This window comes from Lutjanus erythropterus, chromosome 22 (assembly GCF_056507025.1).
Source record: "Lutjanus erythropterus isolate fLutEry1 chromosome 22, fLutEry1.hap2, whole genome shotgun sequence".
NCBI lineage: Eukaryota > Metazoa > Chordata > Actinopteri > Lutjaniformes > Lutjanidae > Lutjanus > Lutjanus erythropterus.
Genome location: NC_139338.1, coordinates 23108957 through 23136579, shown reverse-complemented (window position 1 = coordinate 23136579; position 27623 = coordinate 23108957). Strand labels below are relative to the sequence as shown.

At 39.3% G+C, this 27623-nt stretch overlaps 4 protein-coding genes across 19 annotated transcripts in view; all 4 read right to left on the bottom strand.

Annotated features, from left to right (window-relative positions):
• mybpc1 (myosin binding protein C1) overlaps nt 1-1048 on the bottom strand; it is a 32542-nt gene extending 31494 nt beyond the window's left edge. For 9 of the 16 annotated variants that reach the window (XM_084711417.1, XM_084711410.1, XM_084711413.1 and 6 more), the window contains exon 1: nt 764-1048. In XM_084711417.1, the coding sequence (XP_084567543.1) occupies nt 764-785 (22 nt within the window). In that variant the 5' untranslated portion in view covers nt 786-1048. The remainder of the gene's footprint in view (nt 1-763) is intronic. The other 7 variants (XM_084711419.1, XM_084711421.1, XM_084711422.1 and 4 more) reach the window with 1 other exon arrangement.
• Nucleotides 1049-6314: 5266 nt separating this feature from the next.
• On the bottom strand, nt 6315-9463 carry spi2 (Spi-2 proto-oncogene). The gene is given in 7 exon segments (XM_084711177.1): nt 6315-6890; nt 7219-7372; nt 8919-8986; nt 9060-9144; nt 9232-9335; nt 9338-9374; nt 9377-9463. Coding segments are annotated over 7 exon segments (843 nt in total). The 3' UTR covers nt 6315-6582.
• Nucleotides 9464-10842: 1379 nt separating this feature from the next.
• On the bottom strand, nt 10843-13319 carry spic (Spi-C transcription factor (Spi-1/PU.1 related)). The gene is made up of 5 exons (XM_084711104.1): nt 13195-13319; nt 12933-13020; nt 11971-12092; nt 11777-11879; nt 10843-11685 (listed from the first exon to the last, which is right to left on the bottom strand). Exons 1-5 carry the CDS (start codon nt 13231-13233, stop codon nt 11195-11197), a joined length of 843 nt encoding a protein of 280 aa, XP_084567230.1. The 5' UTR covers nt 13234-13319; the 3' UTR covers nt 10843-11194.
• A 7386-nt stretch (nt 13320-20705) lies between these two features.
• Nucleotides 20706-26077, bottom strand: LOC146306936 (uncharacterized). Its single transcript, XM_084711453.1, has 2 exons — nt 25921-26077; nt 20706-21893 (listed from the first exon to the last, which is right to left on the bottom strand). Exon 2 carries the CDS (start codon nt 21720-21722, stop codon nt 20997-20999), a length of 726 nt encoding a protein of 241 aa, XP_084567579.1. The 5' UTR covers nt 21723-21893; nt 25921-26077; the 3' UTR covers nt 20706-20996.
• Nucleotides 26078-27623: the final 1546 nt, after the last annotated feature.

The following is a 27623-nucleotide window of genomic DNA, read 5'->3' as shown; positions in this document are numbered from 1 at the left end:
CGACGGCAGACCCCCCAAAAGAGCTGAGCTAATGGAGAGGGTGGGGGTAATACCATATCGTAATGACAGACAAGAGCGGATTAAGAGGGAATGTTGATGGACATGACAGTACAGATGAGTGACGTTATGGTCCAACATGAGTGTGGCAGAGCAATGCTGTGGGTGGTTGAATATGGAGCTGAATTATGGGCATGGGGGCAGGCCTGAGGGGTCCAGATTGGCCATTCCTATTCGTCTCCCATCAATCATCAGGAAAACAAACACGATCAGATTATTGTTTACCCTCATACAGCCCAGTTCATCCCAACTGCAACATCTCTCACTGGTCTTTACTTGTGTCCGGCGCGGCACTCAACAACATTCCTCAACTGGGCTCCATCACCGTGTCTTTCTCCAGCTGGATCACCCAGAACAATCCAGTATGTCAACCTCCCCAGCAACAATAGTATCTGTTCATAAACCTCAAATCTTCTCTTGCCCCCCGGGATGGTAGAAACAGGCATGCATCAGTAATACAACACCAATGTCAAAGTCACTTTGAGGATTCCTATGAACGAGCTGGCAGACGAGCCATAAAGTGATGGAGCTCCCTGCAGCGGGTATCAACTGACTCCTCTCAGACAAAGACAGCAAAAAAAAGAATCATAAAAACGACAGAAATTTACTCAGAGTTAATTAAAACATGCAGTGCAGCAGGTTGATTCTGGATCTACATGCTTTGATGGCAACTTGTTAACCCCATCCTCACTATCAACAGTCCTACCTTTCTTTGTGGGCTCTGGCATCTTGAGCCTTGTCCCAAGAAAAAAGCGTCAAGGAGTCAAAAGGTGCAGGTAGAAAGGTAGGTGCCTTCAGCGTAATGTGACTCTACAGGAGGCCGGGTGAGGCGTGGTAGCCCTCTCGTCCAGGAGGGAGAGAGATGATAGGACGGTAGGACAGTTGCAGAAGAACAAAAACCTCTGGGACCCCTCGGACCAGAGTGATGGGAGATGAGGAGGGCACAGGGATACGGTTTGGAAGTCTCAGTGGGGGAGGAGAGGAGGACCAGGGACAGATCCAGGAGGGACAGGCTTTTGAGGCCTTATATAGAGAGGCGGCACGCTCCTCCTCTCTGTAGTGCAGCTCTGTCCTACACCTACTGTTGCATCACTGTCCCCTACCCACTGACTGCTGTGCCAGCTTTTTAAATAAGACGCAACAGCAAGTAAATGTAAAGTTTACAGAACTGGCACTGTTATATTCACTAGACTTTGGCTGTAGGACTCTTTCATTTACTTTAAGTATGTGAAAATACTCTGCTACTTTTGTCTAACATGGTTTTACCACATAAGACCACTGACATAAATAAAGATGGCTCCACTTCCTCCCACTGTACAAAACTGAAGCCAAAATATCCCGGATATGAGTGCTGCCATCTTGCACTGGTGATGTTATTTGGTGGCAGAGTCTGCACAGTAGTGATCAGCGTTGGAGCCGTGCTTTCGAGTTAAAGCCCATACATGACATACATGAAACCCAATTTTAAATACCATCAAATCTAAGTAAAACCAAACTTATCAGAAAAATGCATGATAAGAACTACCTAAAATGACAGAAACCATGTTTGGAAAGATTTACTTGATGTGTACTTTCATTTTGTCCCATGTCCTATCTATTAACATGGAGGAGGCAGGATTTATGACCTATACTGCAGCCAGCCACCAGGGGGTGATCAAGATGTTTTGGCTTCACAACCTGACCTTTAGCAACCTTTATAAGCTATTGCTAAATAGCCAATGTTCGCAGAAGAGCTATTTACTTACCAATCTAGAAGTTGCGAGTTCACCATCAGATTTCATCCTTTTACTGTCATAGAGCGGTTTCTGATTGATTGATTGATTGATTCACTCTCACCTATTGAAGTTCAAATACAATAGCTCTCTTGAACAAATGAGATATAACGTGTTGGTAAATGGACTGTATTGCCATTTTTAAAGAGCTATGCTAGCTATTTCCCCCTGCCAGGCTAAGCTAACCATTGGCTGTACAGTAGGAAAGGTGTAAATGATGATGATATTTCAGAATTTATGTACGCCTGTCCTATCATATTGTGTGTCAAGCGATAACGTTAGCTAGGAAGTGGTTGCAAGTGAAATTTAGCTGTTGTCTAATGCTAGGTAATGGATTATCAAATATGTTGTTTTATCTTGAAATATGGCCTAATGTCCCTCCAGATTTTCACTGTCCACTGTCTTTTCAGTTGCTAGTCAATTGGTAGTCAGTGACATGATAACAACTAGTCAGATTTTGTACGTTTAAATGACAACCTGGAGCCCAACATTATCCTTTTGATAACAGCATTTGACCCTCTCACCCTGAGCATGATGTCAGAGGAATATGGCCGCTGTGTGAATATCTTGAATCACCCTAAATGTTTTCCTCCTCAGTATCGGGGTGAAGACTGTCAGCTGGGAATCAGGGGTGAGTATCCTCAATTCAAAAGTAGGTGAAGAGGGAGGAGACTGGGAAAACAAGAGGTGGGATATAAAAAGAAAGAGGTGTTGTCATTGTCACAGGTCTGAGGCTGATGTAATACTCTCCACCAATGTCACATGATAAACAACATATTCAGAGAATCCATAGATTTATCATAAAAGAAACGTTTGGGATGACATGCAGTGACTTGATGCCAGATGCCAGATATCAGTTTAATCCGCAGGGAATGCTGTCCAAGAACAGCCGGCTTTCAAACCTGGCAAATAAATACTGGGGAGATGCCTGGGCGGTGGTTATATGGCCTATACTTAGAAAGCTGTCATAAACCTTGACATTTGACATGTGTATCCGGCATGAAAAGGAGGGTTTCATTGTGAATTATGTCATTGATGTGGCTGCTTCGGTTCTAATGAATCTTTTTAGCACGTCAAACACAGAGTGATAAATCAAGGTCGCAAAGATTAAACAACGAGGATAAAAACTGCTGGATTTACAAGCAACAAGAAGCCTGGTGCTTTTCTAACCCACAGCACACTCAAGTGTACAGTGCACCCTTGGAAATAAAGGTACTAACTGGAACCACAAAGGTTCTTCGACTTGTCCCCATCTGAGAACCCTGTTTTGTTCCTGTTAGAATCTTTATAAAGGTTAAATTTCGAAATTATTTCTGCATCAACCATCTGTGGAAGGTTCCACAAAGAACCCCCTATGAGAGGGCCTGCAGAGTAATGGTTCTATGTAGAACCTTCTCTTGAGGTTCTATCCAAAATCTCTCTACTTTCCACCCTTCTATATTCCAATCTATAACCCACCCATGAGGTTCTGTCAAGAACCTTTTTATATTCCAAGGGTTTCATCTAGATCACACTCAGGGGGTTCTAAGGAGAACCATTTTTATTCCAAGGGTTTTATCTAGAACCTACCAAGAGGGTTCGAGTACATTTTTATGTTCCAAGGGTTTTATCTAGAGCACACTGAGGGGGTTCTATAGAGAACATTTTCATATTTCATGGGTGTGGTATAGAACCCACCAAGGGGTTCTACAGAGATCAGAACAAACCGAGGAAGATCCGTGAAGAATCTTTTTACATTCCACAGGTTTTGTCTAGCTCACACTGAGAGGGTTCCAAAGAGAACCTTTCTATATTCTAAGGGGTTTTATCTAGAACCCACCAACGGGGTTCTACAATAACCTTTTTATATTCCAAGAGTTTTATCTGGAACACATCGGGAGGTTTCTACAGAGAACCTTTTTGTATTGCAAATTAAATTTTATCTGGAACACACCCAAGGGGTTCTACTGAGAACCCTTTTATGTTATTGTACCAAGAACCCTGGGCGAACCTTCGATGAAAGAGTTTCTTCTAAAAAGGTTTCTTTGGATGAAAAGGGTTCTTAATGAAATGTCTTACAAAGAACCCATGACAAACCCTTTCCTTCAGAAGCAAATGGTTCTGGGTAGAACCTCAGCCCTTTTTGGAAGAACCCGTATTTCTAAGAGGGAACCGAGCTCCTGCAGAGAATCTAACAACATCATAACCACTTGAGCATGTTTATGGTCTCAACATGACAGTGCACTCAAATCATGCACAATTAATTCTTCAGACAACCCAACAAGACAGTCAAGACAAGGCACGGCTCTATTTTTGGCTCTTGTGCGCCGTCTGTGCACAGGAATGCAGCTTATATTGACTGTCAGAAATGAAGATCTTTTCTAAAGAGTCGCTGTCAGCGCAAAATTGGATCTACACCGCAAGCCGACGCATATCATGTGTTATGGAAGCTTTAAATTAAAACATACTCCTTCTTTAAATGACTGTTTTGGTAATTCAGCTCGAAGTATGTGGCCTTCCTTGGTAACAGACACCCATAGCTCAGTTAGCCCATTTATAACCTGGAGCGGGCTCCAGCAGTAAATACTAGGCTTAGGGAAGTATCATGTGGGTCCGCTACAAAGAGCACAAAACCATTTGGTACTGAGAGTTCACATCACAGAGGCGATTTAGCCATGAGGTCACACCACACAGGAAAGGAACAAGAAGAGGCCGGAGGCTGGAGTTGACATGGACTACACTGACACCCTCTGGTTCCCAACAGCCATAGAAAACTATTACATAAAGGAGAACACATGCACACATACACACTTATCAACAGGTCGAGAGGCATATTAGGCTGCTGCAGGGCTCTCAACTCTCAGGGGAAAGATGGCGTTCTCAAAGTTAGAGTAGAAAATTTCATGTTGAGGCTCAGGAAATTTACTTGATGGAAAAATTTACCAAATCTTTTGAGAGTAAAGAAGGATGTTCTTGAAAGAAATTAAGAGAAACTGGAAACCGCCGATATAAAAACTACTTTCATAATTCATAATCTTAAAATATAGACTCATACAAACATAATCCCTTTGAATCATCACTTGTGACCAGAAAAAAAATGATATTAGGACTGCCTTAAAACTTGGTATGTCTGTGGTCACTTTGGTTCATCTCGTCTCTTTCTGGAAGCTGGCAAAACTGTAACCTGAAAAGTTGTTTATTAACCTAATTTGTGCCTTAACATTTCAGGTCCTTGTACTGCTGGCACGTCTGAAACTGTGACTAACATTTAGACTTACCTGATTTTCAAATGAATTTTACCTGACTAGATAAATTCTTAAACTGACCATCATAACATTATTCTGGAAAATATAACTAAGTCTGGAGTGTAGTGGAATGTTATTTCCTCATAATTTAAAGGATTTCAGAGGTTAAATATTAGGTGCAACTAATGTAAACAAAATCCTTGATAACTAAAATCTTGACATCCTTTTACAACAGGTGACAACATAAAAGATTCATGGATTGTTTTTAACTATAACCACAATAAGTCATGGTATATTCCCAAGTAGGGAACTAGTATTGCCTTTGTTTATTTCTAATTTTTTACTGTGTTAAAAGGTCAGTGGTTTTACTTCATCAGCCTGCGGCCTCCACCACCCACGGAATTACAGATATATCAGGCGCAATAAATGTACTTCGCTTGGTCTCAGTTCAATAAACAATAAAATATAAGAATACAATAAAATGATGACACCACCATTAGAGTAAAATATTTTCCTTTATCTCTTTTTTTATTATATACACCACAAACTCAATGCATGTACGTACTTAAAAAATGTAAATGCACGTTGTCACACTAGTCATGGAAAAATGTTGGAAGTAAAAGTTAAAGCTTTTACATTTGAAAAGAAAATGGAAGAGCACATTTACTGGGTTGCACAAACTAGGATAAATTCTTAAATCCACTTATGTCATGAATTATCTTGAAGTTATGTTGCACCAAACTTTTAAACTTAAAAAAAAAGAAAAAGAGAGATTAAATTAAAACCTCTCTTTAAAGTCTCAGTTTAGCTTTTACTCTAAACCAATATTAAATTTAATTCTGCCACACCAAAACTTTAAACTTTAAACTCCGTCTAAACTGTGATCCAGAATTAACTTAAAACTTGAGAAGGTTTAGCTTTTAAAATGGCAAAGTTGTGCAAAATAGTTGTCTGCTTAGCCATCATGCATCGGCTAAATAGGCTAACAACTTTTTAACTTGATAGTAAACAATGTAACTCTTTTAAACCTTTCAGCTAACTATCAAACAATTAAATCTTTTTTGAGTTAGCTATCTAGCAACATTACTTTTTCTTTCTTTCTTTCTTTCTTTCTTTCTTTTTTAGCTAGACAGAAAACAATCCAACATTTTGTTAACTTTGTAGCCAGCTGGCAAACAATGTAGCATTTTGTTAAGGAATACACAGCAGCTGAAAGTTTAATGTTGCCTTCCCAATCTTTTATTGGCTATATACTAGTCCCAACAAATCTATTACACATTAATTTATTTTAATTTGGGCAAACAAACATTTACATATGGGTTAAACTCTATTTAATGTTGGTTTATATCACTAAACTTGTATTTACTAAACTGAGATTTGTTTTTAATTGTGCAACAGAGCTCTGCTTAATTTTAAATCTGGATTTACTTGTTATAAATCTAGTTTTGCTAAACTCTAGATTAAATTAATCTGTGTTGGTGCAACCCATTCTTAGAGTTTTATATGAGATGATATTAGTCTAGTCTACATTACAAATCTCCTCGATGACACTTTTGCAGTAACATCAGGGTGTCTCGGCTGAACTGGTAGGTGAGCTTCTTCTTCACCTTGAAGATCTCTCCGGACCGGGCGTAGTTCCTGAGGGCGCGGGACATCTTCTGGTAAGTCATGGGCCTCTTGTTGCCCTTCCTCTGGCCCCAGAGGGCCGCCACCTGGTCCTTGTTCCTGGAGGAGAAGCGGAAGACGCCGGCGGCTGCCGGCACCCAGGACACACAGTGGGCCATGTTTGGATCCTCCAGCATCTCAAACAAAAAGTGGAAGAGTCGCACCTTTCTACCTGCAGGAAACAGTAGGTGTCACAAAGAGGATTCGGGGAATGTAACGGCAGCAGCAGTTGGTTTCAGTTAATCATTTCCTTAAATACAGCGATTCCCAGAAAATCTCTTCACTGATGGGACGCCATTTAGAGGAGAAGGGTAAAGCTGTTAATACTGCGGTTATCTGATAGATATGTAAAAACTGCTATTAAACTAAGCCATGCACAGCTCCATTGTTTTTGACAGTAAAGGGAAGGTCTCTTATTTGCTCTCATGGTACTGTTTCCCTCAGGCTAGTAGCAACCAGGGCAATAACAGTATCTAGTGACCAGAAAAAGGAGAACTCACCCCTCCCCGCTGCTGTGGCCGGGTGTTTGGTTGGTTGTCTTGTTGATACAAAGTTTGGCAGTGACCCATGCTCACACAATGCCACTGTTGTGTTTTGGCTGTGGGCTGGTGGGGCGTCGTGTGCCAGCAAAGGCTGAAGTGCAGGTTTGATGGTCTTTGATCCAGGAAATTATGGAGAAAAGAATAACAACAGGTTGCATGATACTGAACAGCTTTAAAGGGACAATTTGGATTATTTGAAGTGCGGTTATATGAGGTATTTATCTGTAGTCAGCATATTAGCACAGTAGATGGCGGTTGGCACGCTCCCAGTTTGGAGAAGCAGCAGGTGTACCAGTGTTGGAAGCTAAGCTGCTGTGGACAGGGTCAACAGCAAAACATATTGTAAACACCAAATAAAAGGTCCACCTGTTTAAGTGTACAAAATATTTAGGACTTTCTCGCTGCTTTACCTTGTTGTCAGACAGCCTTTTCAGATGGGAAACTGCCATTATATAAGCCTCTCTCCAAAGAAACCAATGCACCAGTGTGTAAAACAACTTAGACTAAGTTTTCCCTCGCATAAAATCACCAGAAGAATTTCCTAAGGATGTTGCAAAGGAAAACCTTTAAATGTCTTGTGTGTTTGCCCCTAGCTTCTTATGTATTCCTTTATGCATTGCTAGAAGGTCCTAAGTGTCCACTTTCTAACATAATAACAGGACATCAGACCATGGCTGCATTTACGGTGATTGAAGAGGGGGAGGAGACACCAAGATGCGATTTCGGGACAGAGAAAACCCACCGGACGCTATGAGCAACGTGCAGCTCGTGAGAGTACAGATTTGGCATTAACAACCTTGTCGCTGCGTTAACAAAATTCATCCTTAATTATTTCACCCACAGTTTGTTTCTCCCGGTGATTACTTCAGTTACTCTTCTGCTTGTGCATATTTGTTATGGGAGGGTTCAGTTTACCTTGGATTATGTGCTTGTGCTTTCGATATTCTTCACAGAAAACAGCCTTCTCATCTTCTGTATTCTTATTTTCGCAAGGAGACAATCCAAGAGGCTTCAGGCAAAGTGAACCCCTTAGCTTAGGGAAATGTTTTGCTAAAGGGACACTTAGGATGGTTTATGCAACCAGGTACAGAGTCTTTAAGCAAGGAAGTCAGTTAATTTGTGTCACTGTGTGACTGTGGTGAGTCCAAACTAACATTTTAAAACACAGAAATCACACAATACCAAAAACAAACTAACCGCTTGAGGCAGAAGCAGACCAGCAAGTCCTGTGTTCTGTGTTTCTGCTTGAAGTCTTTGAAGAGAGTGATATTTTGGTCATACTTAGGTAGGTTTGTGTTAGAAAAAGCTGTCTAACAGCAGGATAAAATGATTAAAATATTCTAAGTATAGCATACACTTAAACTGATATAGATTTTTTTGCATGGACCTTTTGTTAAGGTGGTTAAAATACATTTTGTTGCTGAGCCTGTCAACAGCAGTGCATTGCTTAACTTCCTACACCAGTACTGCTTTTTCAAACTGGGGGCGTGTCGACTCACATCTACTGTAGCTAACACACCAACTGTGGATAAGTAGTTCACACACCCCCACTTCAGATAATCCAAACTATCTCTTTGAAGGCTGATTTATATTTTACTACATGTGGTATACAAGTGTCCGGTTTGGGAAAAAAAAAGGACTAAAGTTTTAATGCTTACAGGTGGCTCGTAGCTCGTCCAGCACTGCTCACATGATCCTTTGTCTGCAGTCCAGTACATCTTGTCCACTGTCAAAAGCAAAAAGTACCTCAAACATCAAAACAGTCTTTAAGTATTCTAATTAAATTAATTCCCTCTTACCATTTTCTCCGGTGTTTTGTTTGTAGTACTCCTCTAGGAACTCCAAGATCACCTCCAAGTCAGACTGAGTGTCCTGGAAAGAATTCTGATGAAGATAAATAATTCAAAATCAGCCCTGAATATTGCATAATTTTCAGTGATTCATTCTTGCAATAAGTCTGCTCTTCTTTACCATCACTGATGAGGTTGCTTCAGTCCTTGCAGTTTGGGAGAATTTCACAAAAGTGACTTTGCGACGCTCACGTCCCCGGACTCTTATTATACCCCCAACAGGAACGGGCTTTCTGCATAACACCAGACGTTTTCTACACACCGGGCTCACAGGAACAATGACCACCATCCCACAAAGCCCCGACACCAGCACCAGTCAACCCATCAACAAAGCCTCCCAGCACTGACCACATCCTCCCCGCTGCACCAGATAAGACCTGGGCCTGGAGGCAGCGTCTACCAAATGCTCTCTTTTCAGGAAAAACACACTTGTTGCCATATTTTTCCTCTCAGGATGTGTCTTAATTTCAGATTTTGTCGTGGGCTTGTTGTAATATTTCACTACAATGGAGACGGTGCCAAATCTTTCAACACAGTCTTTACATTTTGGAGTGATAATGGCGGTCTTTTATGCACAAAGGACCAGAGTGTGGCTGCAGAAAAACACAAGTGAGAAGACACAGATGGATTTATTGGTTGTATTCCAAAGATTACAACAAATTCTGAAAAAATTAAAAGTAGAATAGAAAAACACTTATTATATATACATAAATATAATAAAACATGCTTTTTCTTTAATACTTATATCAGGTAAATTATCAAGATTTACATGTGATTACACACAATGCTTATTACTGGTTGCTTGTTGTAACAACAGGAGCGATCAACAACTTTTAAATATAAATTAAGGTCATAAAATATTATATTTATTCCCTTACACAAACCATGTAGTGACAGTGATGTGTTTAGGCCTTCATGATGAGTGAAAAGTTTTTGTACATCGTATATTTTAACATTTTGGGGCAAATATTCCGGTTTAATTGTATTAGAAATCGTCTAAATTACAAAATATAGGTAGAGATAAGTACACATTAAATAAAAAAAAAATGTTTATTTTATTGCAAATGGTCTCCCAAATTCATTTTACTGACTGAAATTGGCAAATTCATAGTTAAATTCATAGTGGAAGCCACAACCGATACTTACATATAATGAATTTTAAAGGTTTTTAACTTTAATCTTTATATTTACTTAAGCTGCATGCCAAATTTAACTATATTAGCTAATTTAAGATGTCTAAGCGATTAAAATCTTGTCTATTTTGGATAGCTCCAGGGAAAAAAATAAAAAAAAACTTTTCCTGAATAAATTAGAGAACTTTCCAATTCATATTTTGAAGTTTAAAAGTATTTACAGTTAATTCACAGTGACACTAAATCCTAAAAGTAACACATTTCATTGACTGTGTAAGAAAAAATAGCTGAAAATAAATTATTACAAGAGATACAGTTTGTAGTTAGGTAAATAAGAGAGTCTCTGTTATAGTAAAGAACCTATAAATTTGCCCTCAGATCTTAATTGAACTCTTAATTAGTTCTTTGTTAAACACAGATGTGCTGATGGAAGCTTTTTTTAAAAAATACATGTCTAATTAAAGTGATGAGAGTCATGAATCTACTACTTATTTATACAATTTCCTCACTAATATTTTGACTATTCACAAATTAATTGATTCACTCTGAATAATTTTAAGCAGATTCAACTTTTTTTTTTTTTTTTTTTTTTTAAAAAAAGAAGCTCTCAAGCTGCCGTAATGATGTGACTCGACTGAACTTATTTTAAATAAAATAAAGAATTAAGATTGAGATTAATAAAACCTATATTTATGTTAAATTATTGAGAAAGGATTGGTTGATTCCACTAAATTCCTGTATGATGTTTTACAGTGAAGTAATACGTCTATATGTGGCACAAAAGTTCATTTAAGCAGATGAATGTGACTGTTTGTGACATGAATAGGCACTCTATGACATGTAATAACATGTAGAGACTGACTGTGGACGCACAAAGTTTGAGAGTAAAAAAAACTGAAGTCTTTGGGACTCATTTCAAACTTTTAAAGAGATGTTTCCTTCTCCTCCAGTTCAGAGTTTGGTGATGCTGTGTGAGGTGAAGCTGGAGGCCAGGTCGTACTCTTCCTGCAGCTGGTAGTGTCCGGGGTACCAGCTGTGCCAGTCCGCCGCCGCAGAGCCGCAGTAGCTCTGTTCAGCCTGGTTCTGCTGCTGCTGCCGGGCGTGGACCTCCTCCTGCGCGGGGTGGCAGGGCAGGTGCACGGGCCCCTGTGCAGAGCCGAGCCTGTGCAGGATGTCTTGGTTGAACTGGTAGGTGAGTTTGCGTCTCACTTTCATGATCTCGCCGGTGCGACTGTAGTTTCTCAGAGCCCTCGCCATCTTCTGATAGGTCATGGTCTTGCGGTTGCCCTTGCGTTGGCCCCAGCACTCCGCCAGCTTCTCCTTGTTCTTGGAGATGAAGTGGAAGGTGCCGCTGCGGCTGTCCGTCCACTGGATGGAGTCGCCCATGTTGGGGTCATTCAGAGCCTCATGGAGGTATTCATACAGCCTGAGCTTCTTGCGCCCTGAGGAGGTTGAGTTTGACTTATTTTAGTGATGAGAGTTAAACAAATTAGTCCCAGAGAACTTCTCATGTGAAGAATTTAACCTGCTCACCTTTGCGGTTCCCCTGTGGTGGCAAGATTGAATATATATGAGGCGATTCATTTGGCACACAGTGGCACTGGGAGACGTCGGGGATGACCTGAGGCCAAGGCTGCTGCAGAAAGAGTAACATTTAACATCAAAATACTCTCCTTTCTATATCTTTGCCTATAAATTTTGCCTACAAATCTTTTTTCACTACTTACAGCCATGTCAGTCCATTCATATCCAGGAGGTGTTACATCAGACGGGTGTTTGACGCGACAGCAGGTGATCTGACACTGCAGTGATGGCTGCTGGGTACCCAGAGTCTCATAATATGTGTAATCTGAAAAGACGAAAAGGTGATCGATTCAAACGAGGAGACTTCTTTTATTGTACAACAGAATATTAGAGCTACAAAAAAGAAAGAGAATTTTTTTTTTTACTTTGCATTTCGAGAAGAAAGTCGAAATGTCAAGAATAAAGTTGAAATGTTGAAAATAAAGTAAAAGTTTAAATGTTCATGCCAGGCATAAGAAAAACTTTTTTTTATTTTGTATTTCGAGAATAAAGTTGAAAAGTCAAGAATACAGTCAAAAATAAAATTGAAATGTTGAGAATCAACTTAAAATGTTTGAAATAAAGTCAACATGATGCAAATAGAGTCAAAATGTTGAGAAAAAAGTTGTAATGTTGAAAATAAAGTTGAAATGTTGTGGACGAAGTCAAAAATGTAGCCAAAAAAGTTGAAATGTTATGAATGACGTAAGGTAAAATGTTGAGAATAAAGTAAAGCTTTGGATAACAGTGTCACACCTAAATAAAGCTGAAATTTTGAGAGTAAAGTCGAAAGTTAAAATGCTGCGAATAAATAATGAATAAAGTCAAAATCACGCAAATAAAGTTGAAATGTTGCAAATAAAGTCGACTATGCCTCACACAAATATTGGAAGTTTGACTTTATATTTTCAGCATTTCAACTTTATTCTTAAAATGCTGAGTTAAAAAAATTCCCCTGCTCAGTATTTCCCCTCATGCCTGGCCCTCATACTCTTCCATAGTTGTTTTTCTATCCAGATCAAATATAAATATATTATTTAAGTGATACAATCAATCAGAAATGCTTTCTTTACTTAATAGAAAAGAGTAAAATTGACGTATTTTTCTGAGTTATCGCTTACTTTACCTGAATCATAGTATGAATTATTTGAATGCTGTTGAATCACATCAATTGCATCCTGGAAGTGTTGGTTGATGTCGCTGTCCAAGGACGTCTAGAATAGACAGACACGGGATGACAAACCTTAACTTTCTCTCTCAACTCTCTTTTTCCTTTAAATGAGAATAAATACTTATTAAATAAGTATAAAGTTTAAGAACTTGAGACTAATTCTTCTAAATAATTGTGATGAAAATGTAAATCAAAGTTTACATTCCTTCCAACTCACCATCTTGTATGTCTGAGTGGTGACTTCAGTCGAGGCCATTTCTGTCCTAATAGGTGAACGCTGCTACACTAGTGCAGGTGTACAGTGTTTGAACAGGTATATATATGTTGCAGGTACCACCAATACCTGTTCAGCGTTCATCCACATGAACAGGTAGAGGCCGGTCAATTTAAATGTGTTAACGTCACGATGTACTGCAGAGCTACACTTCTTCTTTTTTGGAAGCACAGATGAGATAGACATCTGAGCATCACACTCTCTCTCATAGTGGAGATCACAATCTACGGACAACAAAAACCTCTTTTATTGCACACTCGACCCAGGAATACCACCAATTCTCAGCCCTGACCTGAGAATTTGCATAGCAGGCGAGATATTTGTCTAACATACACATCTAAATCGGTTGCTGTTTAGTAATTTCTCTGAATTGAAATTTGAGCCTATAGAACTGCGGGAAATGTTCGACTGTGGTCCTTTGTTTTCTGTCATTAAAGTAAATAACACGAGTGCATATTTGCATGAAAAGTCCTGTTCATATTAACCTGTGGCTGGGCTCTTTTAAGAAACACAAACAATGAATAACCACACTTTATATTACACTTTAACTTAAAGGCTAAAATGCCAAATTTATGTCATCACACATACATATAATCTTAAAAAGTTAGAATTGCATATTTTTCTCAGAAATGTAATTTAAATTTATTCTACCATTACACTGCACAAAAAGTGAAAAACTAAAAAAATAGATAAAATACAAAAAGATGAAAATTAAAGCAACATAAATCCTCTCAGATCTGGCAGACAACAAACTTTGTTCCTCCTCTTTTTGCATTTTTCTTTCTTTCTTTTTCTTCTTCTTCTTCTTCTTCTTCTTCTTCTTCTTTTTTTTTTTTTTTTTACTTTTGCTTGTTTGGATTTTAAGAGAAGTTTAGCTTAAAAGTTGCAATGAAAAAATTAAAATGCATCTGCTCTTATCAGATTAATATAATTATTAATAATTATTAGAATTATTATATTTTTACACACACATGCTATAATTGCACACTTTTCTTAAAAAATGTAACATAATTTATTCAATCATTACACTACACAAAAAGTAAAAATAACAAAAGTAAAAGATTCAATAAAAAGCAGAATTGTGGTGACAATCTTGTCAGAGCTTGCAAACATTGTTCCTCTTCTCTTTGCATTTTTTTTTATTTCTATGCAACTTTATTTTTTTTATATTACTCATAATTGTTAAAGAGACACAGAGATGTTTATTACATCTAGCTTTTGGATTTACCTTTAAAATTTTTACTGCTGCTCGCTTGGATTTTAAGAGAGGTTTATTGCTCTGTACTTAAATGTTCCTATAAAAAAAATTAATTTATCTGTTCTCATCAATTCCATATAACTATATGTAGTTATTTTTTTTATCTTAAAAAGCTATAATTGTGTATTTTTCTCAGAAAATATGCTGCTTTTACCATTACACTGCACAGAAAGAGTAAAAATAAGAAAAAATAGTAAAAGTTTCAGTGAAAAGCAAAATTAAAACAAACAACAACATCCTTTCAGATCTTGCAAACAGTTTTTTTTCCTTTTTTCTTTCCATTTTTATTTCTTGACAGCACTTCCTCCATCATTGTGGACATCATTGTGTTATACAAAAAGAGATAATCTAATGAATAACTGGTAAAAGATTTCATGAAAAGCTAAATTAAAGCAACAAAGCAGCATAAATCTTCTCAGATCTTGCAAACAACAAACTTAGTTTCTCTTCTCTTTGGAATTTTATTCCTTTGCAACATTTCATATTACTTGTGGTATTTTGTGTTTTCAAGAGAAGTTTATTGTACTGTACTTAAAAATCAGTTATTTAAAAATTATACATATATACATATTTTATTCTACCATTACACCACACGAAAAGTGCTAAACTAATGAAAATAATGTAAAAGATTAAATGAAAAGCAAAATGGTCATTAAAGAGAGACAGAGACATTTAACTTATTTTTTCTCCTACTACTTGCTTGGATTTTACTTTACAATAAGTTTATTGTCTTTTTCAACCTATAAAGTTTCTGTAAAAAATAAAATGCATTCATTGTCATTTGTTTATTTTAGTTTTTTTTGCACCTATTCACTGAAAACAGGCTCAGGCTCAGTATTCTGCACTCCAGAGGTGCGTCGGAGTCGCTGTGTGGCCAAATCAAAATAAAAGCTGTAACTATTTGAATTTCCAATTGACCAGCGCGCCATAAACGCACCTCCAGATAAATATGATTGTAAAGGTTAATGGTTAATAACGTGGTGATCACTTTTAAACTAAAGCCTGCACCTTTTTTCCCCTCAAAGCCAACCCTCGCCTGTTCAAATAAACACAGGCTTTTTGAGAAGTTCATTTATCTCCGCTGTGCAGTTTTAAATATCAACTGACTTGCTCCTGAAGTTCCCCTTTCAGCTCGGTTAAGTGTCAGGGCTGAACGCTGAGCTGGAAACATCATGGAAACAAAGAAAATGCAGATGCACAGATTATAGCAAAGCCAGAAGTTACATTTTTAGAGAATACAAACACTCATCTGACTCCATTTTGATCTAATTTGTGTTATTATTTTGCTCAATTTTTAGTGGTTTTCCCATCAGTAAAGGAAAACACCTTGTCACAGTAAATTACCATCATGTGCAGGTCTGTGTGTGTGCGTGTGGGGGGAGGAAGGAGTGTCTGTGTGTGCAAGCATGCAAATATGCATCTGTGCATGTGTGAAGTGTGTATGTGTGTGTATGTGTGTGTGTGTGTGTGTGTGTGTGTGTTTCCTGCCTGTGTTGCACGCTGATAAAAACAAAGAACCACAAACCTTGTCCTCTCACCCACTCCGTCTTTCCCTCTTTCCATTCAGGGTGAAACTTCTGTCAGATCAACTCCATAAATTAAAGACCACAACCTGTCGGGCTGCAGCTGAGGCCTGACAGCTGTGTGCTGCTGCTGTTGGCAATGCGTGGGATGCAGGGGAGGCTCCCTGCGTTGGACTTTGGGGGTCTTAAAAAAGTTGTTTTCATGTGTTATGTTCTTGCGGATTCACCGGTTGTGTATTCATGCTGCTCTTTATCACCATTTGATCTGAACTTAACACACTCATTTGCAACAAGCTTGTTTTACTACCTTTCAAGTTCACACTGTTCTGTTATGTTCTGTTCTATTCTGTCTGTTATAAAAGTTGAGATGAAATTTTTTAAAAAGCCGTCTTACACCTCCTTTATAGCCCCTTTACATATGAAAATTGATGTGTTCATTTCAAATGATATAAACGTCACTGCCCACATACCTCCATGCGTCCTTCATGTTGGCATGGATGTTAGGCAACACATCCACTAGAGGGCACTGCTTAGAGTCAAAAGCATAGATATAATAAGGATGTGCAAAGATGGCGCCCATTCAGTCCAGTGAGAGTTGCTTCCCTGGCACCGAAGTTTTCTAGCTTGCGGGTTTACTTCCTGGTTGTACAGCCCACTGAATACCCATGATCGTGTTTCCCCTCTTGCTCCCACCTGTGAGTTCCCGCTAGGCCCATAGATTTTACGTTGTGACGCTGTCACAGATTGCTTTTTTCAGGTCTAGTTAAATTTTTACAAACATAAAACCTCCATGGATCAAAGAACAGACGTTGTTTGCAGTTCAGGGTGTCCTGTCAACAGTTTTACAGACGTTTCTCTTATAATGGTTCGTGGGCCGGTGGGGAATTTTTCGCAACAATATCGAGAGTGACCACTGGGAAAAACTGGCATCAAGGCTGAGCGGCAATTCCCTCTCTAGTTCTGTGGTCAAAAGTTACTCCAAGGAAGAAGAAGAGCCAAACGTTTCCGACAACAACAAACATGGCGACGCTGGATGAGGCTGTAATAATGTACCTCTTAAGAAGGACATAAGCGTAATTTTCAAAACTTTAAGAGTTTTAAAATTGCTTGAAATATTGGTTGCCCCCCAGTGACTACTGTCTGTCTCTGTGAGCTTTCAAAAACATGCAGAAATACAGACAAAATTAATTGTCCTAACTTTTCCTCGCCATATGGCGCCTCTTTGTGCATTTATTCCTCCTATCTGTGTATTATAATGTTGAGGGTGTGAGTGGATCTATGTTTATTATGTGGTTAGGGGTGTGTGTGTGTGTCGAGAGGGAAGAAAGTTGGAGAGGTAAAGAGGCTCATGTTTGTCTATGAAGATGGTAAAGTAGAGCAGGCATGCTGCAGCTTTATCTTTCTAAACAAAGAAGCATTTTCCTTCCCCTTCTCAATTCAATAGTTGCGTTCATGTTGGCAGCGATGTGGGAACGGCAGGCTGACCGCAGCACAGTCGACCCCATTGTTCTTCTTTATTTACTGGCACTCGACGAAAATCAAGAAGTGTCAAAGCCACTGCTACATAATTAGACTATCATGCTGAATGCTGGTGTGACCGCAGAGCGATAATCATTATCTATGAGATCATGATCAGAAAGTCAGGCACGTAGCTGGTTCAGACGTGATTCACTGTTTCTGCTACGTTTTTTTTGACGTATTTTCAACATTTTGATTCAGGATTTTTAATTACAGTAAACAGGGCAGGGAGGGTTAGTGCAAAAATGTATTCCAGTAATAGTTACCTGTTAATAATGTCATCAGTAACATCATCACAAGTATCACAATATTAAAGTAATAAAACTTTTTAACTTTTGGATTACCTCAATCTAAAATACAGTGGAATTGTTTAGCCTGATATAGTGTATTTAGAGCTGCAGCAAACCATTATTTTCATCACTGATTAATCCGTCAGTTATTTTCTCCATTAATCGATTACTTGTTTTGTCCATGAAATGTCAGAAAATGGTGAAAAATGTTGATCAAAGCTCAAGATGACGTCCTCAAATGTCTTGTTTTGTCCACAACTCAACAAAACATTACTTTTACTGTCAGAGCGGAGTAAAGAAACCAGAAAATATTCATATTTACGAAGCTAAAATCTGAAAAGCTGAAATCAAAATACATGCAGATTTTTGATTAATAACAGATTAATCCTTGCAGGTCCAAGTGTCTTATGTTCATTGGTTTATCAGTTTGTCCAGCTGTTCCTTCCTTTGTTGTGTGCATTCATTGATTGAGTGAAGCATTTTTTCCCCATTTCTACTAAACATGTCTGTAATCTGATTACGTCTTTTTTTATCTGTAACTATAGTGGATTACAGTTACCTTAATTTGTGCCGTATGTGTAGAGCTAACAAACCCTGCTGCATTTTGCACCTGCACTGCACTTTTATGAGACGCCCTGTTGAACTAGTGAATTTTCTAAATAGTTTTCTCACTGTATTTAATTTATTGTTACCTGAATGCATTCCCTGCTCCTGCTGATACAGTTGATGTAAGCGTGGCTTATTTGCAAAATGAGTGAAATGTTTCTGAGTGACCAGCAGACGGCAGGACAGAGCAGCAAACCAAACACATATCACATATCCTCCAAATCCCTGCTGGCAGGAGGAGGAGGAGGAGGAGGAGGAGGAGGAGGAGGGCTGCAGCCTCCTGGCAAATTTTTAACAGAGGTCCAGCTGCAGACGTGAGTGTTTTAGTGAGTTTTTTTTTTTTTTTTTTTTTTTTTACACTTTCCTGAAGTCTAAAGTAGGAGCTTCAATCTATTTTTAAATGTATGTCTTCTCTAACTTCTCTAAGTCTGAGATGACTCTGATATTTAAGGTCTTGGGGCAGAAAAGTTACCAGCTGAATATATCACATTTAGTTGTAATTTATGTGTTTAAGTCGACATATATTAAATTGGATTAAAAATGTTGATGTGCACTGTGACAGTAGAGGAGGGAGCACAATGTGTTTTGTCTTCACACCTCTCAGGGCCCACTGCCCCGCATGTTTTATATGTTTCCCTGCTCCAACACACCTGATTCACATGATCAGCTCGTCATCAAGCCTCTGCAGAAACAACCTGATCATTTGAATCAGGTGTGTTGGAGCAGGGAAACATCTAAAACATGCAGGACAGGGGTCCCTGAGGACCAGGGTTGGGCACCACTGTCTTACAGGATAGAAAACATACTGGCGGCCCCGTCAAGCATGTCCCTTGGTGTCCACCATTTATGGGTGACGTGTGGGAGATACATGCTTGACTGGCAAGAGGAAGTTTGAAAGCCTGATGTTACTCACTCATACTGACATTATCTCATCCATCCTTCCTGTATCTCCCAGCAGCAGGCGGGTCCATATTTACACAGAGATCAGGAGAGATTTTGATTTTGTTTTACAGCTGACTGTCCCATAACATGATGCCGACATGCACGCCTACAGTAATAATGGTACTTAGGCTAAAAAAACAGGGCAGCCTGTTTAATATTTACCACACAGAACTGCCAGCTCTCTGTATATTTACTGTACAGTTCACTTTAACTGCTGAAAATCAATATTTGCATTTAACAGGTTGTAGAGGGAACTAATCTGCTTTGCTGAATTCAAGTTTGATTATTTTACTCTGTTTGTTTGGATCCAAATCTGTTGCACTGCTTACACAGGGAGGTAAAAAAGTCATGGCTAATACCACTGGAGCTGGGAGTGGTTTAGTATCTTCTGCAGGGTCACAGCAGGACATTTATTTGTTTAACCTGATGGTAGGCGCATTAAGGCTGCAGTATTTAACAGATCTGTGATTTTGAAGGCTTATTGGACAGTAAAATACCACACAGAGGTTTATAATATAATGAAACAGCATGGCAATGACGATTCAAGGTTCCCATGACGACAAATTTCACCCGACAAAGTTAAGATATTAAGGTCAAAACGCTCCAGGGAGAGTGAGCATTTTTGGAGCAGTGGGTGTTTGTTTTTGGGATAACTGGATGTCAAATAGACTCTTGGCCCAATGGGACATTTTTTAGACTATTGGGGATTTAGAATAATGGGAAATCAGAACAATGGGCAATCCCAGAGTCCTCAGCATCAGCACCCAAACTGAACCAACACAGAGGTAGAATTCAAAGATGGAGGGGAAAAACATATTCTGCAAGACTTTTCTCTAATCTTTTCTCTAAGCTTTTCCATCTTTGGACATCTAAAAATGGTTTCTGATGAAGTGATCTGAGAAGAGATCATCAGTCTTTGGTTAATTAACCCGTGGAACCTTTGCTGGTGCCATGCCAAATAGTCAAATAATACTCAAATAATGTGAAAAAGGTCCCACTTGACCGAAAGCCCGTTTGTCCAACAGTCTATTACCTCAAAAAACACCCACTGCCTGAAAAAACACACTTTCCCTCCCTGTAATGCTCTAATATTCCCATTCTGCAAACCAGCATTTATATAGCCTATGAAATGTTTGAAAATGTCATCCTCAAGATACAGAAAGCTGCCAAAGGTTTCTATTGTCTAAACAACAGAGTCACAGTTGTTTGGTAAAGTCTCAAGTAACATGAGAGTTAGAAGAGGAACTGGTAATTCCAACTTTCTCTGGTGAAGTAATAAGAGACGCAGTGACACAAAGAAAAAATCAAACAAGCACGACAAGTTTCAGGATTCTTTAAAATTGTACTTTGCATGATTTTACATTCCAGGTTTGCATTTTACCGGCTAAGTTTCCTCAGAGATCTATTGTAGACAGAAAAACAAAGGCCATGAGCTCTGCTGTGAGCTGAGGTAGCACAAAACGAATCCCAAAAATCAAATTTATGAGTTTAATAATAATAATAATTACAATACAAAGAGTGTCGGAGAGTAAAATCCAGAATTCAGAGTGAAGTGGAATTTTTCATTTGGAATAGATTAGACCTGTGTTGAAAGGGTGATTTGGTTTTCTACTTCCTACAGTAGGCCACAGCTCCATATGCTACTGCTCCAACCACGGCTACTAAAGCAGCGCCTCCACACAGCAGCTCGGTGGAGGTCAGAGGTTTGGAAGTCTTTGGTAAAGTGGCAGTGGGCTCCAGCTTTTCTGGTGCTGCTTGAGAGGCTTCGACTGAGTGTTCCTCCACGTCCGAGAGGGGAATCTGTGAGAACTTTGGTTGCTCGACACTTTCTGTTGGAGGCTCTGCTGCCAGTGGTGCGAGGATGGCAGGAGGGTGGAGGCCCTGAGTGGAGTAAAGATCCTCAGCTTCAGAGGTTGTGGTCGAAGGGACCGGGGTGGACGTAGCGGAGGGGGGATCGAGCCTGACGATTGGCAGAGGAGGCAGGGCCATCGGGGGAACCACCTGCATGAACTCGGCGGGTTCCCTCTCCACGCGGGGCTCCTCCGCTGTCACCAGGAGCTCCTCAGTTTCTGGGGCGTGGAGCTCCTGCTCAGCCAGCTCCTTCTCCCCACCCAAAATGCTCAACACGCTCGTCTGCAGCTCCTCGTCTTCTTCCTCCTCTTCCTCCGTCCTCCTCGCGCTCTCCTCCTCCTTCTCCGCCTCCTCCAGCAGCTCGGCCTCCTCTGGCTCCAGGTGGACCATGTCGGAGTTGGAGGAGTGGTTCTCCTCTCCGGTCAGAGCCGCCCCGTCGCTGCTGTCCAGGCTCTTAGTGTCCTCGTGGTCCATGTCGCCCATGGTTGACCAGGACTCGGCCAGCAGGCTCTCGCTCTGCCAGGGTCCGAGGCTCTCCGCCTGGGTCAGAGGCGGACCAGTAGGTCCGGGGCTGAGGGAACCCGCCTCCCCGCCTCCTCCATCCCCCCTGCTGGATTCGACTGGGGCCTTTCCCTCCAGAATGAAGGCTGGCTGCTGCAGAGATAAAAAAGTAACTTCAGATGGTGGACAAACTCAACAGTTCTTATTTTCATGTAAATATACACTGAAGAAAACATACTTATGAATATTATATTGCATTTCTGTCATATACTGCTAATAGATCCCTGTAAATCTTACACATTGGATCTTTAATTGTCTGATTTTATTTGCCTCCCTGCAGGCTTTAACCCCGGTTAAACCATGTACAGCACGTTGTTATTTTGTTTTGAAAAGAGCAACATGCTAATTTGTCAACGCGTCTCTGTTCTCAGTGACATCGATGAGCCTGCGGTTGGAAAAAGTTGCTCACTGTCTGTTCTGTAGTGCAGCGGCTGTGACTATCTATAGCCTCGACCTGCATATCTTACTATGTTTAGGCACCATATACATCTCCATCTGTCCCCGCAGCGTGGAAGCTATTTCAGTGATTTCACATGACGTGAGGAACATGAAATGGAAGTGACATATTTATTCATTATGTCTGAAACACCAGAATTCAAGCAATCCAACTCTCAGATATTTACATCTAATCTCAACTGTATATAATCCTAATTTCTTGAGAAGCTCCAGAATGACAATAACCACTGTATATACGTGGCTGTTAGCATGAATTAGGTTTAAAAGTGTCTACATGTATCAGTCTCAAGGTGACCCCCCTCACCCCTTGTGCCATGTCTCAGCTTTGATTGCAGAAAGTATTCACCCACCCCTGCCAACCCCAGAATAGATTCTCTCAACACTCTCTTCGCCGTCCAATCACGTTCACAACATCATGTGGCCTCTTCACACATGTGCTCTACGTCAGTGGTTCCCAAATGGTGAGGGATTTTGTGACAACTGTAAATTATTATTGCAGTTTCCATCTTTACAAAAAATTCCTCATGAAGTTTTAATTTAAAATAAAAATCCTTTAAAAACTTTCCTTCAAAGTGAATGCCAGCATCCACTTGTGTAGTTTTATAAATGATTTATTAGAGTGTCTATAATAACTTCTTTTCAGATTAATTGGTTGCTACATGGTAAAATCATCTTAAATCATCTTATTAATAAATATTGCATGAGTAATATTGTAAAAAATAAAGTTTACAGAGTGATAACACACATTACAGCAGCTATTCTACACAGATATTATAAATACAGAAGTGCCTTGAGATTTTGGCCGACCCTCTGCTGTGCCTTGGGCACAAAAAACCTGGAAACCACGGAAAAAAAATTCTGTATAAAATACTCTGTGAAAAGAATTTAGAAATTTCCGAATTTTCAAACCAACTGCCTTCACAAAACAAAGTTTGGCTGACCTATAATCTTTTGTTGAGAAAATTGCCCTTTCTTCTTTGCATAAGCTTGAATCTTTCAGTTTTAGAAACCAAAAACAAAAAATGTATTCCAAAAACCTGATATGTCATTATTAGAGGATCAGTAAAGTGTCGATCCATGTCATTTGTTAGGTCCAAAGTTATGAATCTTACATTTCATAATTCTTTAGTATCTCCTTGAGTTACTTTGCCCTTCCATTTTTTGCCCGTACATACTGTCTGTTTACTGTTAAGTTTTTAATGGTTAAACAGAGATGCATTAATTAAAAAACGACTTTATTTTCCTCTGTGCACCTCAGAATACATGAAGAGTAGAGCCCTGCTAAACGAGGACAAATCCTTTAACAGGCTCTTGAATATCTCTTACATTTACACTTGACCTTACATTAAGTTGTGAAGACGTGTTTCGTTTGCTTACTGAGAGCAAAACAAACAGTTGTAATTAGTGGTAATTAGTAGCTGCAGCAGGAGGTGAAACGTAAATGAGATTTACAAGATAGATTCAGTAAAGGTCGTACTGTATTTCATTTTGTAAAATAAATAAGCAGAAAACTAGAATTCACTGCAGAATTTTTTTTTTTTTTTTACAAAGGTTGATGTTTATCACTGCATAAAATGCCACATATCTCCTTTTTCTCCCATGCCTCTTGTCTCTGTTTCTACTATTATTATTATCCAATAAATAAGAAAAAAGTCAGAAAAAAACTATGGGAGAAGCTGAAGTCGTACGACATCCTCCAAGCTTGCACAGGCACATCCATGCCTGTGTGTCACCCTTGACCCATTAGCCGCTCTCTTTCAGGTGTGTTAGTGACATGATGTGAACCTGAGAGTAAAGCATGCAGAGGCTTAAACCACACTGTTGTAAAACACGCAGAATGTGTCTTGGCATTGTCCTGCTGAGATAAGCAGGGATTTCTGAGAAAGACTTCATCTGGATGGCAGCACATGTTGCTCCAAAATCAGCATTAATGAAGCCTTCACAGATGTGACAGTTACCCATGATGCCATGGGCACTAACACACCCCCACACCATCACAGACGCTGACTGGTAACAATCTGGATGGTCCTCAGAGGAGTCTGCAGTATTTCTGGATGTTGTTGATATATGACTTTGTCTTTGCATGGTAGAGTCTTAAATTGCAGTTTTCCAAAGTGTTCTCTTTATACAATTATGTGGGTTTTTAATGCAGTGCCCTCTGAGGGGTCAAAGGTCACATGCATTCAGTTATAGTTTTCAGCCTTGTCCCCTAAATGCAGAGATTTCTCCTAATTCTCTGAATCTTTTAACGATATTAAGGATTGTAGGTGGTAAAAAAAACAGTTTTGTGTTGAGAAACATTCTTAAACTGTTGGAATATTTATTTGCCCTCACAGTTTCTGACAAAATCAAAAGAAATTTCAGAGAAGAAGTTATTTTATGACTTATTATAGTAAAAATATTTACCCTAAGAACATCCACCAGGGATCCACCAAAGGCTGATCACTGCTGCGCAGACTCTGTCACCAGTGCAAGACGGCAGCACTTGTATCTGGGATATTTTGGCGTCAGTTTTGTACAGCAGGAGGAAGTGGAGCTGTGGCGTCCATCTTTTATTCAAGTCAACTGTCCCTACCTCACTGAAATCCTGACTTCCCCGTCCACATCTAAGTCCCATTAGTGGTGTATTAGTCTTGTATAGCCATACCTCTCTGTACATGTTCTCAGTTTATAAAACACAGTTTCTTTTGTGTTGCTTCACAGGAGAAAGACAAATCCTTTACTGCCTGTTATGCAACAGCTTGGTACTTTTTGTGCAATAAAACCTTCTGACTCTGAGTCTAACAGCTGGACAAAATCAATAAAAAGGCCTTGAATAAACATTTCCAGTGCACAGCAGAACCTTGACAGAATTTTTAAATGCTCAGGTTTGTTTTTCAGTATTCAGATCTGTTAAATCTACATTTTTCTTATTTATGATTTGATATTTTGTATATTATCTTTTTTTTTTCTCATGCTTTCATGACTAAACTCCTTGACCTGGACTCTCTCCACCGTCTCCAGAGTGGGCAGACTGAGACAGACGCCTCCCAGACGTCACAGATTTAATGACCAACTAGCTGCCATATTGTCTGCCCCATGCAAGCTGTGACCAGTGCAGACTTTAATCCACAGTGAGACAATAAAAGTTGACCATATAAACATTTGAAACCTTTCACACACACACACATGCTCACACACAGACTCCTCTGTTTCTCTGGCTGCTAAGAACCCAATCAGCCTTTTCGACTCTGTCATCCTGCTGAACTTACTGGCCTACTTGAGTAATTGGATTCCCATTGATCCTGCAGCGATAACAGACTCATGGTGAAGTAAATGTTTAGGGAGATTTAGGGCACCCTTTCTATGCTAATGTGTGATGAGGATCAGATGCCAGATTTTAGAAAAGGTCAGCTTCAATGTCAAGGTGGGAGAATGATTTGATGAGACAAACCAGCTCTTCATGGCACGTTCTACTGAGATTTTGTCCTTCACAACACCACGGTGACCCATAATGACCCTTTAAAACTCTGACATGTTTACAGATAACACGCTTTTAACAAAGCATGGTGCACAAAGGCCCAAAAATATCTGATCACATTCTTGTCTACACTCTCCTTCAGATTTTAAAACTTTCTGCCGTGTGAATAAAAAGGTAAGAAAAAAAACAAACATCCCAGCATACCTGCGTCCTCTCGAAGGAGTCTTGCTAGATGAGAAGCAGATGCTGCAGATCAAAGTGAGACGTGCATTCACACACGGAGCCACAAAACAACAGATAGGCAGACATGCATGCTGGAGCTGGCACGAGAATAACAAGATGGACAAGCTGTGCAAAAGTCTCCCTCCTCCCTCCTCCCTCCTCCCTCCCACCCTCTCGCTCTCACCCACCCCTCTTCCCAAATCCATGACATAAGAGTTGGCTGGAGAGCAGTCAGTGGTGACTTTGCTGTCTGTTCACAGTGAGAAAGACTATGAATAGCTTAAGCAAATAATGACAAATTGACTGTTTAAATGTTGAATCTTGAATCAGACTTTAACCTGTTTGTCTAAGAGGTCACCAGAGGTCAGTGGGTGAGTGTTTCACTCTTGTAAACAGTCAGTGGAGTTTTATGCTCATTGTCCAAACACCAGATTATCAGTCAGTCCACAGTGTGGAAAACGCATGTCAGACGGAGAGGGGAGCTATTTCTAAAGCTGAACTTTCCAAGATCTACTTCCCTCTGCTGGCGAGACACGTTAACAAGACTGGAAACTATGCCAGGAGCAGTGCTGCCCGATAGGACTGACACCAAATAGACCAGCAACCCTAATCCGTCGTAAAAGTTGTGAAATTTTCTTGCTGGGACGTTGGATGGGATTTCAGTCTATCAGACATTATACTTTACTGTAACTGCCGTAGCTAAATCTGAATCTATCTATCAGTACCTCCAGGATTTCACAGGCTATTTTGGGATTGTTGTGGCTTAAAATAACTTCACATTTCATAGCAGCTTTTATTAAAAATTGTAATGTATGTTGCAATCATTTTAGATGTTGTTTTCAAATAAAGTTGCAAGAGAAAGTCAAAATTTATTGTGTCATTCTTTAAAAATTAAAGGCAACAATGAAAAATTCTAACAAAATATTTTTTTTGTTTGTAAATGACGAAGCACAAAAAAGAAGCAAAATCCTTTTGGAGCTCAAAGTCACTCAGTGGAGTGCAGATCCCCACTATGCAACAGATGTAGCTGTCAGATGCAATCATCAGGGATTTGCAAAGTTTTAAATAAAGTGCTTTTGTATAATTGTGACTAGTCTCAGTTTTCTTTAAGATACATAGAACAGTGTAATGGTGTAACCAATGTCAACAAATGAATAATAATTTTATTATTTCTTTATGCCATTAATTATATAGCAGTTTTCTTATTTAAGTTACAAAGTGATCCATAAAAAAGCAAACATTAAAAGCAAAGCAAATAAAACAGTATGATTATTTAAAAAACAGTAAGATAAAGATACAATTTAAATTCAAATTATTATTTTTTCAATCTAAAATGTATATTAGTTAATGTATAGTATTTTAAATGCATATATTAATATGTGGTAAAAGTAAATGAGCCATGAAAATGACCAAATCAACCACTCTTTTCCTTGTTTCCTCTTGTCTGGAAGGGAACCCTACATTTTCAAAACTCTCGCGAGATTTGCGCTCATTGTTCCTTTATCGTGCACTTTATACAAACTAATTATGATTTATAATTTTATAAGACTCTCTCAAATATCTTGTTAGGTTTTTAGACAAAAAATACTTGGTTGTGGTTACGGAAAGATCATGATTTGGGTTAAAACGATCCCTCTCGCGAGATCTTTATCGTGTCTTGGGTTCATCTGTTGTTTTCGGTCCTG